Source organism: Tupaia chinensis, unplaced genomic scaffold (assembly GCF_000334495.1).
Source record: "Tupaia chinensis unplaced genomic scaffold, TupChi_1.0 Scaffold139457_1, whole genome shotgun sequence".
In the NCBI taxonomy this organism is placed as follows: domain Eukaryota; kingdom Metazoa; phylum Chordata; class Mammalia; order Scandentia; family Tupaiidae; genus Tupaia; species Tupaia belangeri.
In genome coordinates, this window is record NW_006199342.1 from 627,835 (window position 1) to 647,240 (window position 19,406).

Consider the following 19,406-nt stretch of genomic DNA (forward strand, 5'->3'; position numbering starts at 1 on the left):
AATTCCTGCTCTGTGGATGTTTCTGTTCTTCAGACTGCCCTTTGAACTAATTGTAGCATCTTACTGGTTTCCTCATTAATGACACATAAAGTAAAATGTTTAATTCCTGATTTTGCTGTTTAAAAGATTATTACTTAATATTTATTGAACCAAGCTATCTTGGTATCTAATCTATTCATGGCCCTGTCTTCACTCTCAGTATATACTAAATGTAATACTTCAAGACCGTAAACCCATAAACAATAAAGAGATATGTAAAATACACATCCCCACTTCTTACGGTTAATCACTGTTGGCATTTTGGTGCATAGTCTCCCAGATATTTTTCTATGCTTGTACTGTAATATTTCTGTGTAAAATGTCTTAGCTATTTATACTTTTTAACAAAAATGTGCCATCTACCATGCTTTTTGGAACTTACTTTTTTTCCCAACTGAATGAGTGGTTGTCCATGGCTGTTCCTCAACAGCTTCACAGTAGCCTATTGTGTGAATGATTTTTTTTTTTAAGTTTATTTATGGGACCAGCAAATGACACAGGTGGGTAGTTGTTGGACTTCACATGGCCTACAGCGGTTCGAGTCCCAGTCTCAACGTGGCTTGAAAATCACGTTGGACACATGTGTGCCCAAGATCCTGGGAGGAGGATGAAGAAGAGATTGTGGCATGGTCGTCCCCCATGGGGAGAAGGGCTGATTTCTCACTTTCCTGTTCACTATGTCTGTCTTTCTCTCTCTGGAGAGTGCACACACCCTAAGGTAAAAACCTCTAAAAATAAATAAACAAACAAGACAAATTTATTACTTTTTTCCATGAGCAAGGTAGAAAAAGAGAGACACCACCTGCCTCTCTTTTCTGTCCTGACACCACGACCCACCCCACCCCTGCCTTCAACCAGCCCTGGATCACGGGCACATGCACCCCACCACAGCCAGGGACATCTCTGTGCTTGAACTGGGAACCTTCCCATGTGGAATTCTTTTGCAGAGTGTCACGTTTTACCACTGTGCCACCACCTGGCCCCTGTATTTTTTTCCCTCAACTCCTTACTAATGACATTTTAATTGTTTTATTTTGCTCTGTTGCAAGCAGTGCTACTGTGAATATGACATGCTACTACATCCATATTGATAAACTTCTTTTTTTAAAAAAATTAAATACCGGGACCAGCAGTTGATGCAATGGCTCTGTGTCTGGACTCCCATGTAATCGACCGCAGTTTGGTGTCCCGGATTCGGTGGCTTAAACTCATGTCAGCATGTGTGCGTGCGTGCCCAAGATCCCGAGAAGAGAATGGAGAACAAGAGGTTGCAGTGTGGCCATCCCCTCTGGGGGTGATTTCTCACTTTCTGTCTCTCTGTCTCTCTCTGTCTTTCTGGCAAGCACACATGCCCTATAACAAAAACCTTTAAAAAAAAATAAGTACCTTCATAAGCTCTAGTAACATTGTCAAGCATGTAATTTATAATCTCTTCAGAGTCCGGTTAGTTTGGCCGTATCCAAGTGATTTTTATACCCTTTGTGTATATTGGGGTTTTTCGGTGCCTGGAAATTCTTGAAAGATGCTGATGGGAAGTATTTCTCTAACCTGGAGAACCCCTGAGTTATATTTGGGACTAAAATGATAAGCACAATTACATTGGGCAAGTTAATTTAATATGGAAAAAAAAAACTTTTTACAGTTTAAACTAAACCAGAAATTCTGTTTGCTCACTTTCAAATGAATATCATTAATTAGAGTACATTAATAAGATAGTAAAAGTATGATTTGAATTTATCATCATTACTGTAATAGTTCAATTATAGGTGCTTTTTTTTGGAGAGGTTTTTGCTATAGGGCACATGTGCTCATCAGAAAGAGAGAGACAGAGAGACAGAAAGAGAGAAATCACCCCCATGGGGGATGACCAGGCCACAATCCCTTCTCCTCCATTCTCCTCTTGGGATTTTGGACTTGCACACTCATGTGCATGGTGTGAGTCCATGACTCAAACAGCAGTCAACTACGTGGAAGTCCAGTGACATAGCCATTATGCCAACTGCTGGTCCCAAGGATGTTAACTCTTAAGTTACACCTGAACATTATGGCTTCATCACATACTTCCTGTGTGCCCTGGGTCAAAAGCCATTTAACTTTCGTTCCTCAGTCTTTTTTTTTTTTTTTTTTTCCTCTTTTTTTGAAAGGTTTTTGCCACAGGACAAATGTGCTATCCAGAGAGGGACAGAGAGAAAGAAAGTGAGAAATAACTCCCAAGAGGGAACAGCCACACCGCTCCATTCTTCTCTTCTCCATTCTCCTCTCAGGATTTTGGGCACCCATGCACAAGCACCCGGCATGATTTTTCAAGCCACTGGGTCTGAGACTCAAATCATGGTTAGCCATGTAGGAGTCCAGCACCTTAACTACCATGCCACCTGCTGGTCCCTGTTCCTCAATCTTTAATCGGTTTTTTAAAAATAGATAATAGGGGCTGGCAGGTAGTATGGAGGTTAAGGAACTGGACTCCCACAGGACCAACCATGGTTCAAGTCCTGGACCTGTTGACTTACTTTCTCACTTTCTCTCTCTGGTCAAACTGAAAAATGATAATAATAAATAAATTAAATAAAGAATTCTTTTTTTTTTTTTTGAGAGTTGATTTTTTTTTTTTTTTTTTTTTTTTTTTTTTTAGGGGCGGGGGCCCCCCCCCAAAAACAAAGAGAGAGACAGAAAGCGAGAAATCACCCCCTGAGGGGATGGCCATGCCACAATCCCTTCTCTTCCATTTTCCTCTTGGGATCTTGGGCACGCATGAATGTGCACCTGGCATGAGTTTAAGCAACGGGGTCCAGGCCTTGAACCGTGGTCAACTACATGGGAGTCCAGCAACATACCCATTAAGCTAACTGCTGGTCCCAAAGAAAGAATTCTTTAAAAAATAGGTAAGAAAATAATATCTACCTCAATCTTGTTTTAAAAATTGAATAATTTGGGGCCAACAAATGGCATAGCAGTTATGTCACTGGACTCCCACATGGCTGACCGCAGTTTGAGTCCTGAACCAGGTAGCTTCAAAATTACCAGGCGTGTATGTATGTGTGCACAAGATCCAAGGAGAAGAATGGAGTAGAAGGGATTGTGGCATGGCCATTCCCTCTTGGGGGGGTGATGTCTCACTATCTCTCTCACTATTTCTCTCTCCCCTGGTGAGTGCCCATGCTCTAAGGAAAACAACTCTAAAAAAAAAAAATTGCATGACTTCATGTATGAACAGTGCTTTGAATAATAAAATTATTATTCAACTTTTACTCAGTTAAACCCTGGGAAAGCAAAGTTAGCAAGACTTCCTTCCCAGTAGGATACTGCTACGTGGTTCTAGAGACAGATGAGAGTCAGGATTTATATACAGTTAAAGCGGAATGTAATCAGAAGATACAGTGAGAACATTCGGGATAGACTCCACTTTTGAAGAGTATGAGAAAGTTTCCTAAAAGCAGAGATAGTGAAATTTCCTCCACACACCCCCACCTTCTTTCTATGTGCTGACTGAGAACTTAGTGCGTTGACTGTTCTATGACCTGGCCAGCTGCATGGTTTGTGTTTCTTTTTTTCCTACAGGATTAAACCCAAGTTGGGGCCTTGAACATTCCCAGGCACTGATAAAGCTGTGTAAGTTATTGCTGAAAACTCTGAAAGATCAAAATATGTTCTAAACACACAGAAACTAGCCCTGGTCCTGAGCCAAATTCTTTATATAAACTCCATAACCTGATCTCCTCGTTGCAGACATACCTAAGTAGAACATTTCTCTTCTCACTGTCCACTAAAGCATTCAGTATGTAAGTTCTCCAAATAAATGTCTTAAATTGATCACCCTGGTGTTTAGTTCTTCTTTCTCTGGAATCTCAACCGGCCCCATCTCAGGATGGTTTGGGGCAGTCTCTTGTGAGACCTACCCTCCTGTTACCCCTTTAGGGATAACTCTGGCCTCAGATTTGGCCAGATGGAACAGATGGCTAAACTAAGATTTGAAAAATAGGGAGGGCAGAAGAAAACCTTACTGTTTCTTTTTCTTTATTCATGATAAAAGCTGAGAGAGAGGCATACCCTCCACAGAGCCTGGTCACTCTGTGATCCTCTTTATCCAATCTTCCAGCGCATTGGATCACTGGATACTTGCACATGTGCCCGACATATTTCAGCCTGATCAGACCAGGGATTTGAACTGTAGTTACTATGTGGGACCCTGCTACCACTGTGTCACAGAGCTGGCCAAAGACCCTTCTAGATAAGGAAGAGAGCCCATCTCCCTCTTTTAGGTACATTTGGTAACTTCAAACAGTTTGATAGACCCGGGTCATGAGTGTTAATGTGTGGGAAGGAAGGGACATGATATTAAACTGATGGCTAAGATTAGCTGATCTGTAGTTTTGTAGCACAGAAACGTTTGGACTTTATTTTGAGGCCAGAGGATAGCTACAGAAGGCTAGGATATAGGGAAGCGGCTTGATTGGAGAGTTAAAAATGATAAATGTGATAAAATGGGTAATGGGGTGCTACATTTGGATAGTTAGGAAGTAAAATAAACAGTTTGCTGGCCACCGCCTTAAAGAAGCAGGAGAGCATATGGATACGGGTAAGGCCTTCCTAAACAGGCCTGATGACTGGGCTCCTAGGCATTTCCATGTATTGCGAGTCCTTGGGTAACTTCAATTCTCTGCACCTCAGACACGGCATCTGGGAGACTGGCTTAATGTGATCTAACTGTACTTCACAGACTTGTCAAAGGACTTAGGGGACACAGGAATACAAAGTACTTACCACAGTGTGTTTAGTGTTTGTGTTAGGGAGCTTAATAAAGTAAGCAGACTATTTTCAAAAGAACAAAGAAAAGCAATATGTCTTAGGTTTAAATCCTTGCCCTGCCATTTACTAATTGTGAGACCTTATCAAAGTTGCCTAATATTCTTACAACTTGTCTTCTGTATTTGCTAAATGATGATATCACTACTTCTCTTACGGTCTTGAGTAAGGAAGAAATGAGACAATTCCGGTCAAGTGCCAGAACGTGAATTCATTAAACAAAAACTTATTGAATGTAATGCACCAAGCACTCTTCTAGCCCCTGAGGATAGATGCAGTAGCAAATAAAATGGGTTGAAACAAAACCAAACCCGTCCTCATGCATCTTAATTCTACCTAACAAACAGTAATGAGTATCTGGCAAACAGGAGTGTCATGTGTTACCTACATAAAGAGAGAAATTCCATGACCACTTTTGTCGTTCTAACCTAAATCATTCCTATTATTTTTATTTATAGAGGAATAATATTTCACAAATATTTATAATGATCATTTTCAGGACACAGAGACACATTCCGAGATAACTCGGGCATCAGAAAGACACCAGAAATTGGGAAGGGGAAATACAAACTTGGGGAAAAGTCAGCTGATAAAACTTTGCATAGACCACACTCTCACCCCCGAAAACTTATGAGAATGCTCCAGCACCTAACTGAAATCTTCCTGAAACAGTCTGCTTATAGCTTACTACCTTAAAGCACTCTAAAACATTTGATGGAAAACGTAGCGGAAAAATAACTTCATTTTTCGCCTTACATACAAACATCAGAGATTCTGAATATACTTCATTATAGTTCAGTGTTCCTGCAGTCAACAGCGTCTCCGGGGTTTTGTTAACCGCACGGACGAAGGCAGTTTGCCAAACAGGGTGCAGTGGGGTCGGTGGGTGGGTGGGGGTTCCTGATTAATTCTGGAGCAGCCGACAATTAATTCTGGGGCGGCCCGGCTCCGCCCCCGCCCCGACGCGCTGGAACCTGAAACCTCGCTGGCCCAGGAGGGCGGACGCCTCCCTTCTGCACACACGGCTTTTCGCTTTTTAAGGCTGCGAATAGGGAAGGGACGCAACTCTAAAGGGATGCCAGATTCGTCCCCTCGGTCTCGGTAGAGGGCGCTAGAAAAGGAAGTTCGCCCATAGGTGGCATCTCTCGCTTTTGCGCCTCAACGCAAAAGGGCCGACTATCCCCTTGGCCGCCTGGAAGAATTCTGGCCCGAGGAGCCACCGCCCACCCGGGAGTAGGAACCGAGCTAGCCCCACCTCCCAACAGCTTCTCGCGATCGTTGAGAGGAGCCAGCAACGTAACTTCCGGCCGCGAGGCGCCAGCACCTCTGCGATTGGTTCATTTCCACGGCCTGTGGCGTGCCGTTCCGCCGGGTGCTGGCGTCGCACGTGTGGCCAAGTGTAAAGACGCGGGGCTGCGAACTGGGCCTTGGCCTCTCCCGGATTTCGAGGGGGTAGTCGCCGCGCTTTTTCGGGGTGAGCGCCGCGCGGCCGCAGCATGGTGAGCAAGCGTTGGTTGTCTCGGCGCTGGGACGCTGTGGCTTTGCAGAGGCCCGGCGGGTTCCGGTTATGCCAGTGGCTGCTGCAGCCTGGGTCTAGGTAACGCCGGTGTAGTGATGGGTCCCCCACACAGGCCGGCACAGTTTGCAGGTTATAGTCTCCGACGGCCAAGCCTACTCGGCTAGTGACCCGAAGAGAATGCCCTGACTATTGTTTTACCCATACCGTGTGCTTGCGACTCTGCGCCCCTTGGGTTGACCATAAACCTGTGACACCAGACACGCCTGCGTCACCCTGTGCTTCGTGGAGTCAGACTGAGAGAGTTGCTGATTTCTCCAGCCATTGGAGTGTCTGTCACTTGGTTCTAGGGAAGGAGACTTGTGGGGAGGGTCTAAGATTGGCCCCAGATAGAAAAATCAAGATTTTAGATAGTGAAATAAGAATGTAGAAATGGAGGATGAATCTTTGTGTCGAAGTTTCATTTACTAGTTGGCAGAGGAAAGGTTTACCCAGTTTGAGATCGTCTACTCTGGATTTTCTTGTGGCAATTTCCTTGCCATTCTGGTTCCATCTGACAGGGACCTTCTCAATCTAAAGTAATATTTGGGTCTTTCTGCACACCACGGTGTTTTATTTTCTTCGTCTGAAATTATTTTCATGTTGATAGGTTTTGCCAAATACGGACTTTATCTGTCTCTCACTGCTCTATTCCCAGCTTTCATAATAAGGCGTGGCACAAGTAGATGCTCAACAAATGTTTGTTGAAGAGAAGTAAATATGGGTTCTATTTTAAAAAATCGTTTGAGGGGACCAACAGATGCTGTAATGGTTAGATCCCTGCACTCCCACTTAGTTGACCACCATTCAAGTCCCGGACCCAGTGGCTTAAACCTCACAACAGTCGTGTTTGTGTGGCTGCCCCAAGATCCCAAGAGGAAAATGGAGAAGGGCTTGCAGCATGGCCATCCCATGGGGGGGTGGGGGTCCTCACTTTCTGTCTCTCCAGTGAGTGCATGTGCCTATAGCAAAAATCTCTCTTAAAAAAAAATTCTGTTGAGTCTTTATGTAATTTACTGAAGATGTGTATGACTATGGTATTTGTTTTTTTTGTGATTCCACTTTAATGATTTGTTCTGATTCTGTTCCTTTGAAGCCTCACAGGAAGAAAAAGCCATTTATAGAGAAGAAGAAAGCTGTGTCTTTTCATTTGGTGCACCGGAGCCAACGAGATCCTTTAGCAGCAGATGAGACCGCACCCCAGAGAGTTCTGTTGCCCACACAGAAAGTAAGTCTTATTCTAGAGCCATTAAGTGTGTAAATAGACTGTTACCAGGTTTTCTTGTTTGTTTGTTTTTACATCATACATATTTATTTTGGGAAGATAAAGAGTCATTATTTGAGACATTTAAATGAAAAAAATCTTGAAGAGTAATGGTAAATATTTACTAAACCACCAGCTACAAAGCTACATGATATTACCTAGTGCACAACTGTATGCTCAATCTCTGCTTCCCTAAGATCCTGCCATTTCAGAACCACAAACTGTATCTTGCTTCCTGGTCACTCATGTCATAAAGTATAAAGCATATGAGCTCATAGGTTAGCCTCGGAAAATGGCAGGAGGGTCTTGAGAAGGTTGACTTAATTATTGTTAGAGTGTACTTGTTAAGTCTGGATAATATGAAAAGGCGTCAAGGGGCACTGGCTGAGTGTTGAACTTCTTTAGTACATTAACTTTGTATATCGCAAAGTTGAGGGTTTTTTTTTTTTTCCTTTTTTTAGAATTATTTTATTTTATTTATTCATTCACTTATTTATTTATTTTTTTAATTTGAACAAAGAGAGAGAAAGGAAAAGTAAGCCACCAGGTCTGGGTCTTGAACCGTGCTTGGCGATGTGGGAGTGTCCAGAGCCTTAACCACCACACAACCTGCTGGTCGCAATATGTTGTAAAATTCTTTTGCCCATAAATACAAGAAATTGTACTTGTACTGAATTCTTATTTTCTAATCTTCCAAACACCTAAAAAAAAAAAGTGTGTTTCTTGCTCAGATTGTTGCATAGAAATACTTAGTAAAGGAGGAATTATTTTCATTTTAATCCTATGTACTTTATTTTTCTTTAGTTTCATATAGCAGTCTGGTTTAGAGTCTATTTCCTGAGTTTATCATCTCATTCCTGTCAGTCAAAGTGTATGCCATCTATCTCCTGTTCTGAAAACTATGTTCATTGTAATGCTCCTATGCTTTATCCTTGGGAAGAGTACTAATTCTGTTTTGCTTATTATCCAAGGTAGATGATGAAGAAAGGCGAGCAGAACAGAGGAAGTACGGAGTGTTCTTTGACGATGACTATGACTACCTGCAGCACCTGAGGGAGCCATCTGGACCCTCAGAGCTTATTCCCTCTGGTGTCTTCAGTGCATACAACAAGAGAGATGAAAAAGAAGAAACTGTAATAATTCCAGTAAGGCCTTGCAGCAGTTTCTCTCATTTAGAGTGTGTGGATGTGAAAAAACCACCATTTAAAATCCAGATAACGAGGGCAAGTAATGGTGTCAGTTTGAACAGCACAAAGATAGGCCCTGCCATCACTTAAAATTGAGTACGTGTATGTGGATAACACCATCAGGAAAGAGGCAGCCACCTCTTCTCTGGTGGCAGGTGACCAAAGTAATGGTCATTTGACAGGTTTAGACTTTTGATTCATAGACCATTACCTCTTCTCAGTATAAAGCAATTCTATATTCTATGTTAATTAACAACTGTTTTGGGATCATAAACCATGTTTTAAAGTAGACCTTTTATATAATGTTGAGATCTATAATACTTTCGTAAAAGCTGCAGGCTGATCATAAGAGAATAGAATGTAAGGAAATTTATGTTCTCAACAGAAGTCCAGTCCACTTTAATACTTTATTTTAAAATACAGATGAGAGTACATATTTATCAGAAATTAATGCTGGAGTAAATTTCCTTATGGGAAACTTTTATATCACCTAGCACTTTAAGAAAAAGACAATCATTGGGTTTATAGACAGAAGGGAAGAGAGAAAATGGGCACCAATTCCCACTGCTTCTCATTTATCAGTCTTATCATGGTGTAGGCATTCCTTTCCTCTAGGAAGATGTGATTGTAGCACTTCCAGTCCATAGTTTGTTGCTTAAGATGAGTCAGAGGGTTAGGTTTCAGGGTATCATTCCAAAGAAAGAGATAATAAACTGCAGCTGTTGACTCACTAACTAGGACATAACTCTTGTAAGGCACCAGATCTCCCATCACATCTCTTCGAGCAGCTACCTTGTCTATTTTTTATTCCCCAACTATTGTATCAGTCATAGTGTATTTATCTTATATATAGCTCAATTTCTTCTATAACCCATGGAGACGAGAGGAGATCCAGAAGTTGTTTAACTACTTAGGAAGAAAAGTTTTAATAGTCATAATATTCTTCTAACTAGATTGTATGAAGGGAGTTCCAAAAGTTCTTGGAAATGTGAAATTAATGTATGAATTTATTTTGGTACAAAAAAAATCTTGATATCCATGCATAAGTTTTTTTTTGGGGGGTGGGTCGCGAGGTTTTTGCTATAGGACGCGAGTTTTAAGCCACTGGGTCCAGGACTCAAACCACGGTCAACTACATGGGAGTCCAGTGACACATCCATTACGCTAACTGCTGGTTGCCAAGTTTTTCATAGTACACATTTTCTGTGTACTTTTTGAAGACCCCTTGTTTTTAATCTAATTGAGTGAAAGTAGTCACTAATTGTACTTTTTAACAAAATAAGGCTCTTAAACATATACTTCAGTGCTATTTATAAGGACATGTGAATTATACTCAAAAACAAAAGTGCTCTCAGTATTCTGTAGTGCTATGCAAAAATATGGATTAATCTCGTGTATTTTTTTTCTGATTGCCAGAGGGAACATGCATATGCCAGAGGGAGATGAGAAAGGGAAAAGTATCCTCCCCAGTGGGGTCAGATCATACCACAATCCCTGGCTTCCATTTTTGCATTCTGTTAAGATTTTACACACACACACACACACACACACACATCCAGCATGTTTTTTAAGTAGCTGGGGCCTGGATTCAAATCATGGTTGGCCACTTGAGCTCTGGCTCCTTCAGACACAGCACAATAGAGCTGGCCCTCCTGTGTACATTTTTTGACCAAAGTATGGTTGACCCTTGAACAAGGCAAATTAGGCATGCCAACCCTCTGCACAGTCAAAAATCCACGTATACCTTGACTCCTCAAAACTTTACTGATAGCCGACTGTCGATCAAAAGCCTTACTGATAACAGTTAACTTGTTTTGTATGTTATATATATATATATTGTATTTCTAAAATAGGTTAGAGAAAAGGAAATGTTACTAAGAAAATCATAAGAGAAAATATGGTTACAGTATTTACAGAAAATATGTTTACAGAAAAATACATATAAGTGGACCTACATAGTTCCAACCTGTGTTGTTCAAGGGTCAGCTATAACTTGTAATGAAGGACCAAAATCGAATAGAAATATTGAATAAATCTTACCTTCAACAGAAGGTAAGGCAGTATGAATGTCTGATAAGGCCCTCATTTTCTTGTGAAGGAAAGAGCATGCTATCGTGGTAGAAAGTAGCTGGGCAAACTTGCTATTATTGGGAGCCTCTGCAACCAAGGAAAAATTTACACCACATAAACTTAAGTAATCCCTGTCTAAATGCTGATCATGCTTGTGATTCTCTGGCTACTTTTAAAGGTTTGATAAATAATCTCCCAAAGGTAAATTCACTAAACATAAACTAACCTTCCTCCCACTTTTCTTAATCCCAAAATTGTAATCCCACGAGTGCCTTTAAAAAAACCTAAAAGGCTACATAAATATATATTTTGTCAAGTTTTAAGTAATGTAGTATATAAAAACCCATGGAATTCTATGCTTTGAGTGCATTACCTTAATACTATGTAAATTATATCTCAGCAGAGCTGGTTTTTTTTGGGGAAGGAGGAAAGGACTCTACAGCCAATAAATGGAGCTTTGCCTATGTCTGTGCTCCAATTTTGGAAGCTATAACAGTTTGTTGTGTGCACTGCTGCATGTAGCTTGTGCTCATCAGAGCCTTCCAGTGCCGAGTGCTCTCCTGCAGTGAGTGGAGTGCACCAGCCAGCTGCGTGCCTACTCCTGGGCCCAGGACAGTGTAGGAGTTGAGGTGCAAAGACAGATAACTTGTGGTTACCCTCACATTATTAACTGATTGGAAAGACAAAACTGAAGCATAAGGGCCAGTTAGAGAATATAGGCTACTGCATTTAAGTAGATTGCATAGTGTGAAAAATAAGGGGAGTTCACTTTAAGGAAATTTCTATGACAGCAGTCAGGAAGGGCTTCATGCAGGAGGAACTGAGCTGGTCTCCAAGGGGTGGGAACTATGAAGAGAGAAAGGAACATTTTAGTCAGGAAGCAGGGATATGAGGTAACGTGGATCACTGTATCTGGCACACATGTGCACAACAAGTTATTTTAAATTATTATATGACAGGGAGGAACTACTTGATTTGCATGGTCATACATATTGAACAGAAATCTGAATACATAAGAGTAGGCCTTGGTTTTATAGGATCTTGAAAATCAGGAGCTTAAGTACAGAGTCAAAGATTGAGATCTGTTATATAAGTTCAAGAAGGTGCAGTGAATAAAATGTTAAAGGAGTTAATCTGGCAGAATTACGAAGGTTGGTTTAGGTATAGACAAGCTGAGCAGCTGTTGTCATTGTCCGTGCCTCAGCAAACTAAATAGGATGGTGCCCAAGTGAAATCACTATATACAAGAGAATTCAGAGAGCCATAAGGACAGAGAAGTGATTTATGATCATCCTAGGGCTTAAGCTAGTTGATTCAGAGAAAGGCTGTGCCGTTACTAGAGATTAGGACATTATCTCTAGTTTAAAATAAAAGATTATGTTTTGAAACTTCAGGCCAGTGGAGTTGTGAAATCTAGTTAAGAATCCCAGAATCTCACTTAAGGACCAGACTCAGGCAAGAATGTCATTTAACCTTCCTAGCTTTTGTCCTTTCACTAAAATGTGCTCCTAGCTCATGGGGTTGAAGGATTAAACAGAATGATGTACTAGAGAATGCATCGTGAAATACTGTAGGAAGGTTGTAACTGGAGCAGGGTGAGAGAATACAGAGTATAGTTGTAATGGTTTCCTAGGACTACAGTAAAAATTACCATGAAGTGGTGACTTAAAAATTAGACATGTATTTTCTTGCAGTTCTGGAGGTCAGAAGTAGGAAATGAAGATATGATCAGGATTGTTCCTTCTTGCAAGCTTAGAGGAATGAAGTGCTGCATGCCTCACTCTTAGCTTCTGGTGGTTGCTGGCAACCAGACCTTGGCATGCTGAGGTCTAGCTCCAGTCTGCCTCCATCTTCATATGGCATTCTGCCATGTGGATCTGTCTTCACGTGGCCTTCTTATAAGGACCTACCCTGATGAGGATGACCGTATCTTGACTAATAAGGGTATCTGATTAGTCAAGGATACTGTTTCACATGTGCTCACAGTCTGAGGATCTTGGGAACATGAATTTTGGGGGGCTGCTTTCCAACCCAGCAAAGTAATTCAGAATTATTTTGAAATGAACCTAATCATTATATAATTTCTTTTCCTAGAGCACTGGAATTAAATTGCCTTCATCAGTATTTGCATCTGAGTTTGAAGAAGATGTTGGATTGCTAAATAAAGCAGCTCCCGTGTCAGGTGTGTTTTAATTTCTCTTAACTTTTCAAGTGGACAAATTCATGTTTTCCATAAAGAAACATAATGTTGTAATATTTTCTTGCCCTAGTAAAACATCGAAGCAGTTGAGATGTGTCTGGAATTCATATTAGAAATCATTAGGAAGGGCTTTTGTATTAATAAGCATCAAATTCATCTATCTTCAAAGATCGTTTTGGAGAAGAAAGTAGAAAAATTATTTTTAGTGATCTAGTAGAGGGATTTTATCTATTTTTATCTTTTACAAAGATAACAATGATACTCATCATTTGTTACATGTAGTATAATTTTGAAAAGTAGCCTGTTTTTCCAAATTTCTCCCGAGAGTATACAAGTTTTGTTTTGTTCTGTTTTGGCTATAGGGCGCGTGTGCTCACCAGGAAGACAGGGAGAGAGAGGCAGAGAGTGAGAAATCACCTCCCAGGGGGAATGGCCACACTGCAGTCTCTTCCCCTCTTCTCCTCTTGGAATCTTGGGCACACACATACACACGTCCAGTGTGAGTTTAAGCCACCGGGTCCAGGACTTGAACCACAGTTGAATACATGGGAGTCCAGTGGCATAGCCATCACGCTACAGAAGATCGTTTTACTGTCTTCTCAGGGTACACTAAGAAAATGTTTTATTTTCATCATAATTTAGAACACAAAAGTCCATCAAAATGGTTTTTGGTGTTTTCTCCCAAGTTGCCTTGATACTGACTGTCAATTTCCCTCTGGCATTCTTTCATTACTCTACAGACTTGAGTTAGACCATAATAAAGCAGAGTTGGCAAGGAGAGACAATGGGAAATTACAGTACAGGTGGATAAATGTTGGTGGAGCAAGGAAATTGGGCAGGGCTTTCTAGAGGAAGTGACATCTAAGATAATGTCTTAGTAGAAGTTAAACAGGTGGAAGAAGGAGGGGGAGGTAGAGAAGAGAGGATATTTCAGACAGGACTGAATGTGCAAAAGCAAGAGAACATGAATATAGGAAACTATACATTTTGGCATTCTTAGAAGGAAGGGTAAGTATTAATAGGAAATGAGAGTGGAGACTAGCAATAGCCATGTAGGAATGGCACCAGAAGCTGTCAGATTGTAAATTTGAACTTGAATTTTTTTTCTTGAACTGCTCGTGTTTTTACAGATGGAATAATATGACTGAAGGAATAAACACAGTTCATTAAAATCTCATAGTCTAAAAAGACTGGAAGTGTGACAGTCTACAAATATTTTATTTATTTTCAACAGGTGAAGTTAAACTTTGTTTTTTCCCTGCTGTTGAAAGCTTTGTATTTTGCTACATAGGCAAAGTGTAATTTTACAAGTGTGTAATGGAAGAGTGTTTTTTAGTAGTAGATAGTGAAAGAGGAAGGACTTTTTTACTTGAAATGACCCATTTTTATGTCTCTTCCTCACTAGACTGATCCTTAAGCCCTTAATCATGCTTTTAGTCTCAGTATGTAAGTAGAATTTGTCACAGGTACCCAGATTATATTGGTTAAGTAAAGAAACTGTATTTTTCTTGGAAATTATTACTCCATTTTTGCTTTCCTAGGACCTCGATTGGATTTTGATCCTGACATTGTTGCAGCTCTCGATGACGATTTTGACTTCGATAATCCAGATAATGTGCTTGAAGATGACTTTATTCTTCAGGCCAATAAGCCAACAGGAGAAGAAGAGGGAGCGGTTATACAGTATGTGCAGTTTGTTTCGAAGCAAGGATAACTTGACTGTTAATTCTTCAGTGGGGTGGTAGCCGTAGAATATTCCAGTTGATACTGTTGAGAGAATTTTGAGTTTTAGAGCAGACACCAAGTGACACGATGTCCTTACAGAGCCAGTGTCAGGGATCCTGACTGCCATGTCCTTGCTCTCAGCATAGCAGTGGTCAAGCAGCATCGCTGTTCCTGTCTAAACAATAACCATTCCTAAAGTACCCTCCGGTTTTATTTGTGTAAAAGTACTTTGTTCTGTTATTTTTTGAGTTGTTTTGACAGGGAATTTTTGGCTCTTTGACTTCAGGCAATCTGAGAGTGAAGATGGCAGTGAGTGGGAAGATGAGAAGGGAAGAGGCAGTGATGATGACAACTATGACTCCACAAGCCCCTTATCAGATGACGATGATATGTCTGTACCTGGAAAGCCTGGAGTTGTAGAAAATCACTTGTTTTGGGAGGAGGAAACCAAAAGTCGCTTTACAGAGTATTCTATTACTTCCTCAGTCATGAGGAGAAATGAACAGCTGACCCTACATGATGAGAGGTTTGAGAAGGTAAGTCCAAAAAGGGACCCTTTTAATACTGTCTCCTAATAAATTTTATTTTTTAAAAAAAGTCAGGACCAACAGCTAAAACTTAGTATTAGAAATTTTTCTTTTTTTATTAAAACAGCATAAAACCACTGTCATTTTAATTCTGAAAAGAACATGTATAGGTCAAAAGACTGATCAAACATCCTTACTTCCCTCTTTGAGATCTGCCATTTCAACTCAGGATCTCTTCAGTCATAAGATTATGCTATTTTCTTGGCTTGAGCATAAACAAAATTTCATTTTATTCAGTTTCTCATATCTTGAGCTTTCTGACATAACTAACACTGAGGAGCAGAAAGAAAATAGTGTAAGATGCTTTAAAAGCCTGAATTGTGCTGGGTTTGGGTCTCATTGACACACCAGCTATGGGGCTTGTAATTCCCTCCTGTTGGCTGTCTGCTTATACAAGTTTTCTGTACCTCATCCTGTTGTCCTGTAGCACTTCACACCTTCTAATGTCATCTCTGATGTGTTCATTATGTTATTAGCTTATAGGGTTTTCTCTGATTAAGATGTGAGTCTCCCACACTCAGAGATTTGTGTGTTTTGCTCACTGATAGATCCCAAGCTCTAAAGCAGTGTCTGGGGTATAGTCGTTCAGATGGTTCAATATGTGATCAATGAATGATTTCCTTCCAACCAAATCTGAGGTGAAGGGTCTAACTTCACTACCCTCTCACTAAGTACTTGTGTCCTCCTTTTCTCTCAAAAGATAGGCAAACTATTATATAAATACCTTCACTCTTTGGGAGATCATCCCCTGCTTACTCTGACAAAACATAACTGTGTTAGCAACATTTGAGTAATAACAATAAACATCATCTAAACAATAGAAAGTGTACAGTAATAGAAGGCTGTTTGATTGCATGGTCTTTGAGTTTATGTAACCCAAGAATTTGAAAATATGTTAAAGCTATTCGGAGGTAAACATCTCTACCTAGCGTTTTATTCTTCAGGCTAAGAATAAGTTCCTTTTGTTTTCATATTAAACGGAGGTCTGTTTTTAGTCTAAATTTAAATCTTAAAGTACTGGGCAGAAATGTCTTCTACCTCCGGTTGTTAAGGTGCTAAATCTCTGCTGATATTTTAATGTAGTTGTGATCTTACAAAAGATTAGCATTGGGACCAGCAGTTGGCATAATGGCTATGTCGCTGGACTCCCACATAGTTGACTGTGGTTCGAGTCCCGGACCCAGTGGCTAAAACACTCCGGGCGCGTGTGCGTGCATGCCCAAGATCCCAAGAGGAGAAGGGATTGTGGCATGGCCATCCCCCTAGGGGGTGATTTCTCATTTTCTGTCTCTGTCTTTCTGGTGAGCGCGCACACCCTATAGCAATAACCTCTCAAAAAAAAGATCAGCGTTGTACATGAACGAGATTTAACATTAAGTGCTATGGTTTTAATGAGTTCATTTGTTTTTCATGATATCTTTTCTCTGTTTATATTCAAGTTTTATGAACAATATGATGATGATGAAATTGGAGCTCTGGATAATGCCGAATTGGAAGGTTCCATTCAAGTAGACAGCAATCGTTTACAGGAAGTTTTGAGTGACTATTACAAGGAGAAGGCAGAAAAGTATGGCGATTTTCTTTTCTATATTTCTTTGGCATGAGAAGAGTCATAGTAGAATAACTGAGGGTCGAAGTGGGAAACATTGAGGGGACGTTCTAAATAGAGAAGATCGTGCTTCTAGCCTTTTTGACTAAGTTATTCTGACTAAAAAGTATATGCTCTCTTTTCATCTTCTTGAAATGCCAGGTGTTCTGAGAATTATGGCTCATGGGAAGGTCAGAATTTCTCTCCAGCCACATTAGCAGAACTGACTAGCTAGTTATTTGGCAAGTTCGCATGCACATCAAAGTGACTCTTCTCGGAGGTACACTAATGAGCATGTGTTTATATCTGCTAGAAAGGCCTGATTCCACAGTTATTGTAGTATGCAGATCCCACATGCAGGATAAGATGTCCATAGTTTGAGTTATTTGAGTAGTTTGGTGAGACTAATGGGCCAGTCCTTTTCTAGGCTTGAAAAAAATTTGTTTTCCTAGAAAAGCCACCATCTCATTTAATGTATTATGGCTTTACAAAGATGGAGGTAGATTTTACCTGTTTTTTTGTTTGTTTTTGAAGAATTATTTTACTAACATTTATTTATTTACTTATTTAAACTTGACCAGAGAGGATCGGAGTGAGAGCGAGAGGGAAAGCGAGAAAGCAAGCCAGCAGTCCGGTACTCAGACTGCAGCCAGCCGTGTGGGAGTCCAGTGCTTTTAACCACCATGTCACCTGCTGGCTCTGGATAATGCCGAATCGGAAAGTTCCATTCAAGTAGACAGCAATCGTTTGCAGGAAGTTTTGAGTGACTAATACAAGGAGAAGGCAGAAAAGTATGGCAATTTTCTTGATTTTACCTGTTTATCAGCAGAATGAGTATCTAAATCCCACTGGAGGGAAGAGGCAGGTCTGGATGGACTGCAGTTTGACAGGAAATGACAGGCAGGAACACAGGAGTGGATGGTCTGAAAAAATTATAGTTGTTTCTATATGGAGCTCTTGAAGGGCAGTTTTGGTGGCATATAGTATAATGATATGTGTCTGTGTTTTTTTTTTTCCTTTTCTCTGTCTTCATTTTTAAAAATTCAACCAAAAGTTGTGTAAAGTTGAATACTCTTGAACCCTTTGAAGATCAAGATCTGCCAATGAATGAGCTCAGTGAGTCTGAGGAGGAAGAGATTATTACTGTAGTTCTTGAAGAAGCCAAAGAGAAGTGGGATTGTGAATCCATTTGTAGTAAGTGTCTTATGTCTTCTAAAAGTCTGATAGTATTTTAAAGTACAAAATGCATCAACTTTTAAAAAGTACATGTATTTTAATAGAGGCCAGGTTTTAGGGAATTTGTAAAAAGGATTTGGAAACAGTGGTATTATTACTGAGTTGTAAGCAATTTAAAAACATTTATAAAAGATACTCCAGGGAACCAGCAGTTAGCGTAATGGGTGTGTTGCTGGACTCCCACGTAGTCTACCGTGGTTCGCGTCCCGGACCCGGTGGCTTAAAACTCATGCCTGGCGCGTGTGCGTGCGTGCACACGATCCCGAGAGGAGAATGGAGGAGAAGGGATTGCGGCGTGACCATCCCCCGGGGGGTGATTTCTCGCTTTCTGGTCTCTCTGTCTCTCTGGCAAGCGCATGCGCCCTATAGCGAAAACCTCTCCCCAAAAAAAAGAAAAGAAAAAGATACTCCAGTGTTATTTTGCACTATGAGGTCACCACAGTCAGGAATATTAGGAGCTCTTTAATATTTTGCTGAAAATATTAAAGTGTGTTTATTGATACATGTTTCTGTTTCATTTGTTTGTTTTAGGTACATACTCCAATTTATACAACCATCCGCAGCTTATCAAGTATCAACCGAAGGTAAGTCCTAATGTGCGATACTGGAAATGGAGTAAACAGATTTTCACATGATAACCTTATCTATCTTTGTATGGCAAGGGGTGCTATTAGGAAGGGCACCAACAGTGTGTCATTAGTGAGCTATTTTTTAATATGACTGGGAAATAAATGTGCTATTTTATTTTTATTTTAGCCCAAACAAATTCGAATATCTTCTAAAACAGGAATACCTCTCAGTGTCTTACCTAAGAAAGGACTCACAGCAAAGCAAGTCGAACGAATGCAGATGATTAATGCCAGCGATCTACCTAAGGTATCAACTCAGCCGCGTTCTAAAGGTGAAAGCAAAGAAGATAAAAGAGCAAGAAAGCAAGCTATAAAAGAAGAGCGCAAGGTAAAATACATCTTTCAGATGTGAGATTTACAAATTGCTGATGGTCGGGAGGTTAGAGGAATTTTCTAAGCATAGGTTTGATTTCACTTTAAAGATATGAATGATGTAAATATACCTCTGCACAGGAACGAAGAGTGGAGAAGAAAGCTAACAAATTAGCATTCAAATTGGAGAAAAGAAGGCAGGAAAAAGAGC

At 40.5% G+C, this 19,406-nt stretch overlaps 1 protein-coding gene across 1 annotated transcript; it reads left to right on the top strand.

Annotated features, from left to right (window-relative positions):
• Window positions 1-6,182: 6,182 nt before the first annotated feature.
• LTV1 (LTV1 ribosome biogenesis factor) lies at window positions 6,183-19,406 on the top strand (the record flags this gene model as incomplete). Its single annotated transcript, XM_006161911.3, is given in 11 exon segments — window positions 6,183-6,341; window positions 7,494-7,625; window positions 8,633-8,806; window positions 13,013-13,100; window positions 14,660-14,801; window positions 15,130-15,379; window positions 16,870-16,997; window positions 18,073-18,212; window positions 18,786-18,838; window positions 19,011-19,211; window positions 19,337-19,406. Coding segments are annotated over 11 exon segments (1,381 nt in total), but the record flags the coding sequence as incomplete, so codon positions are not given.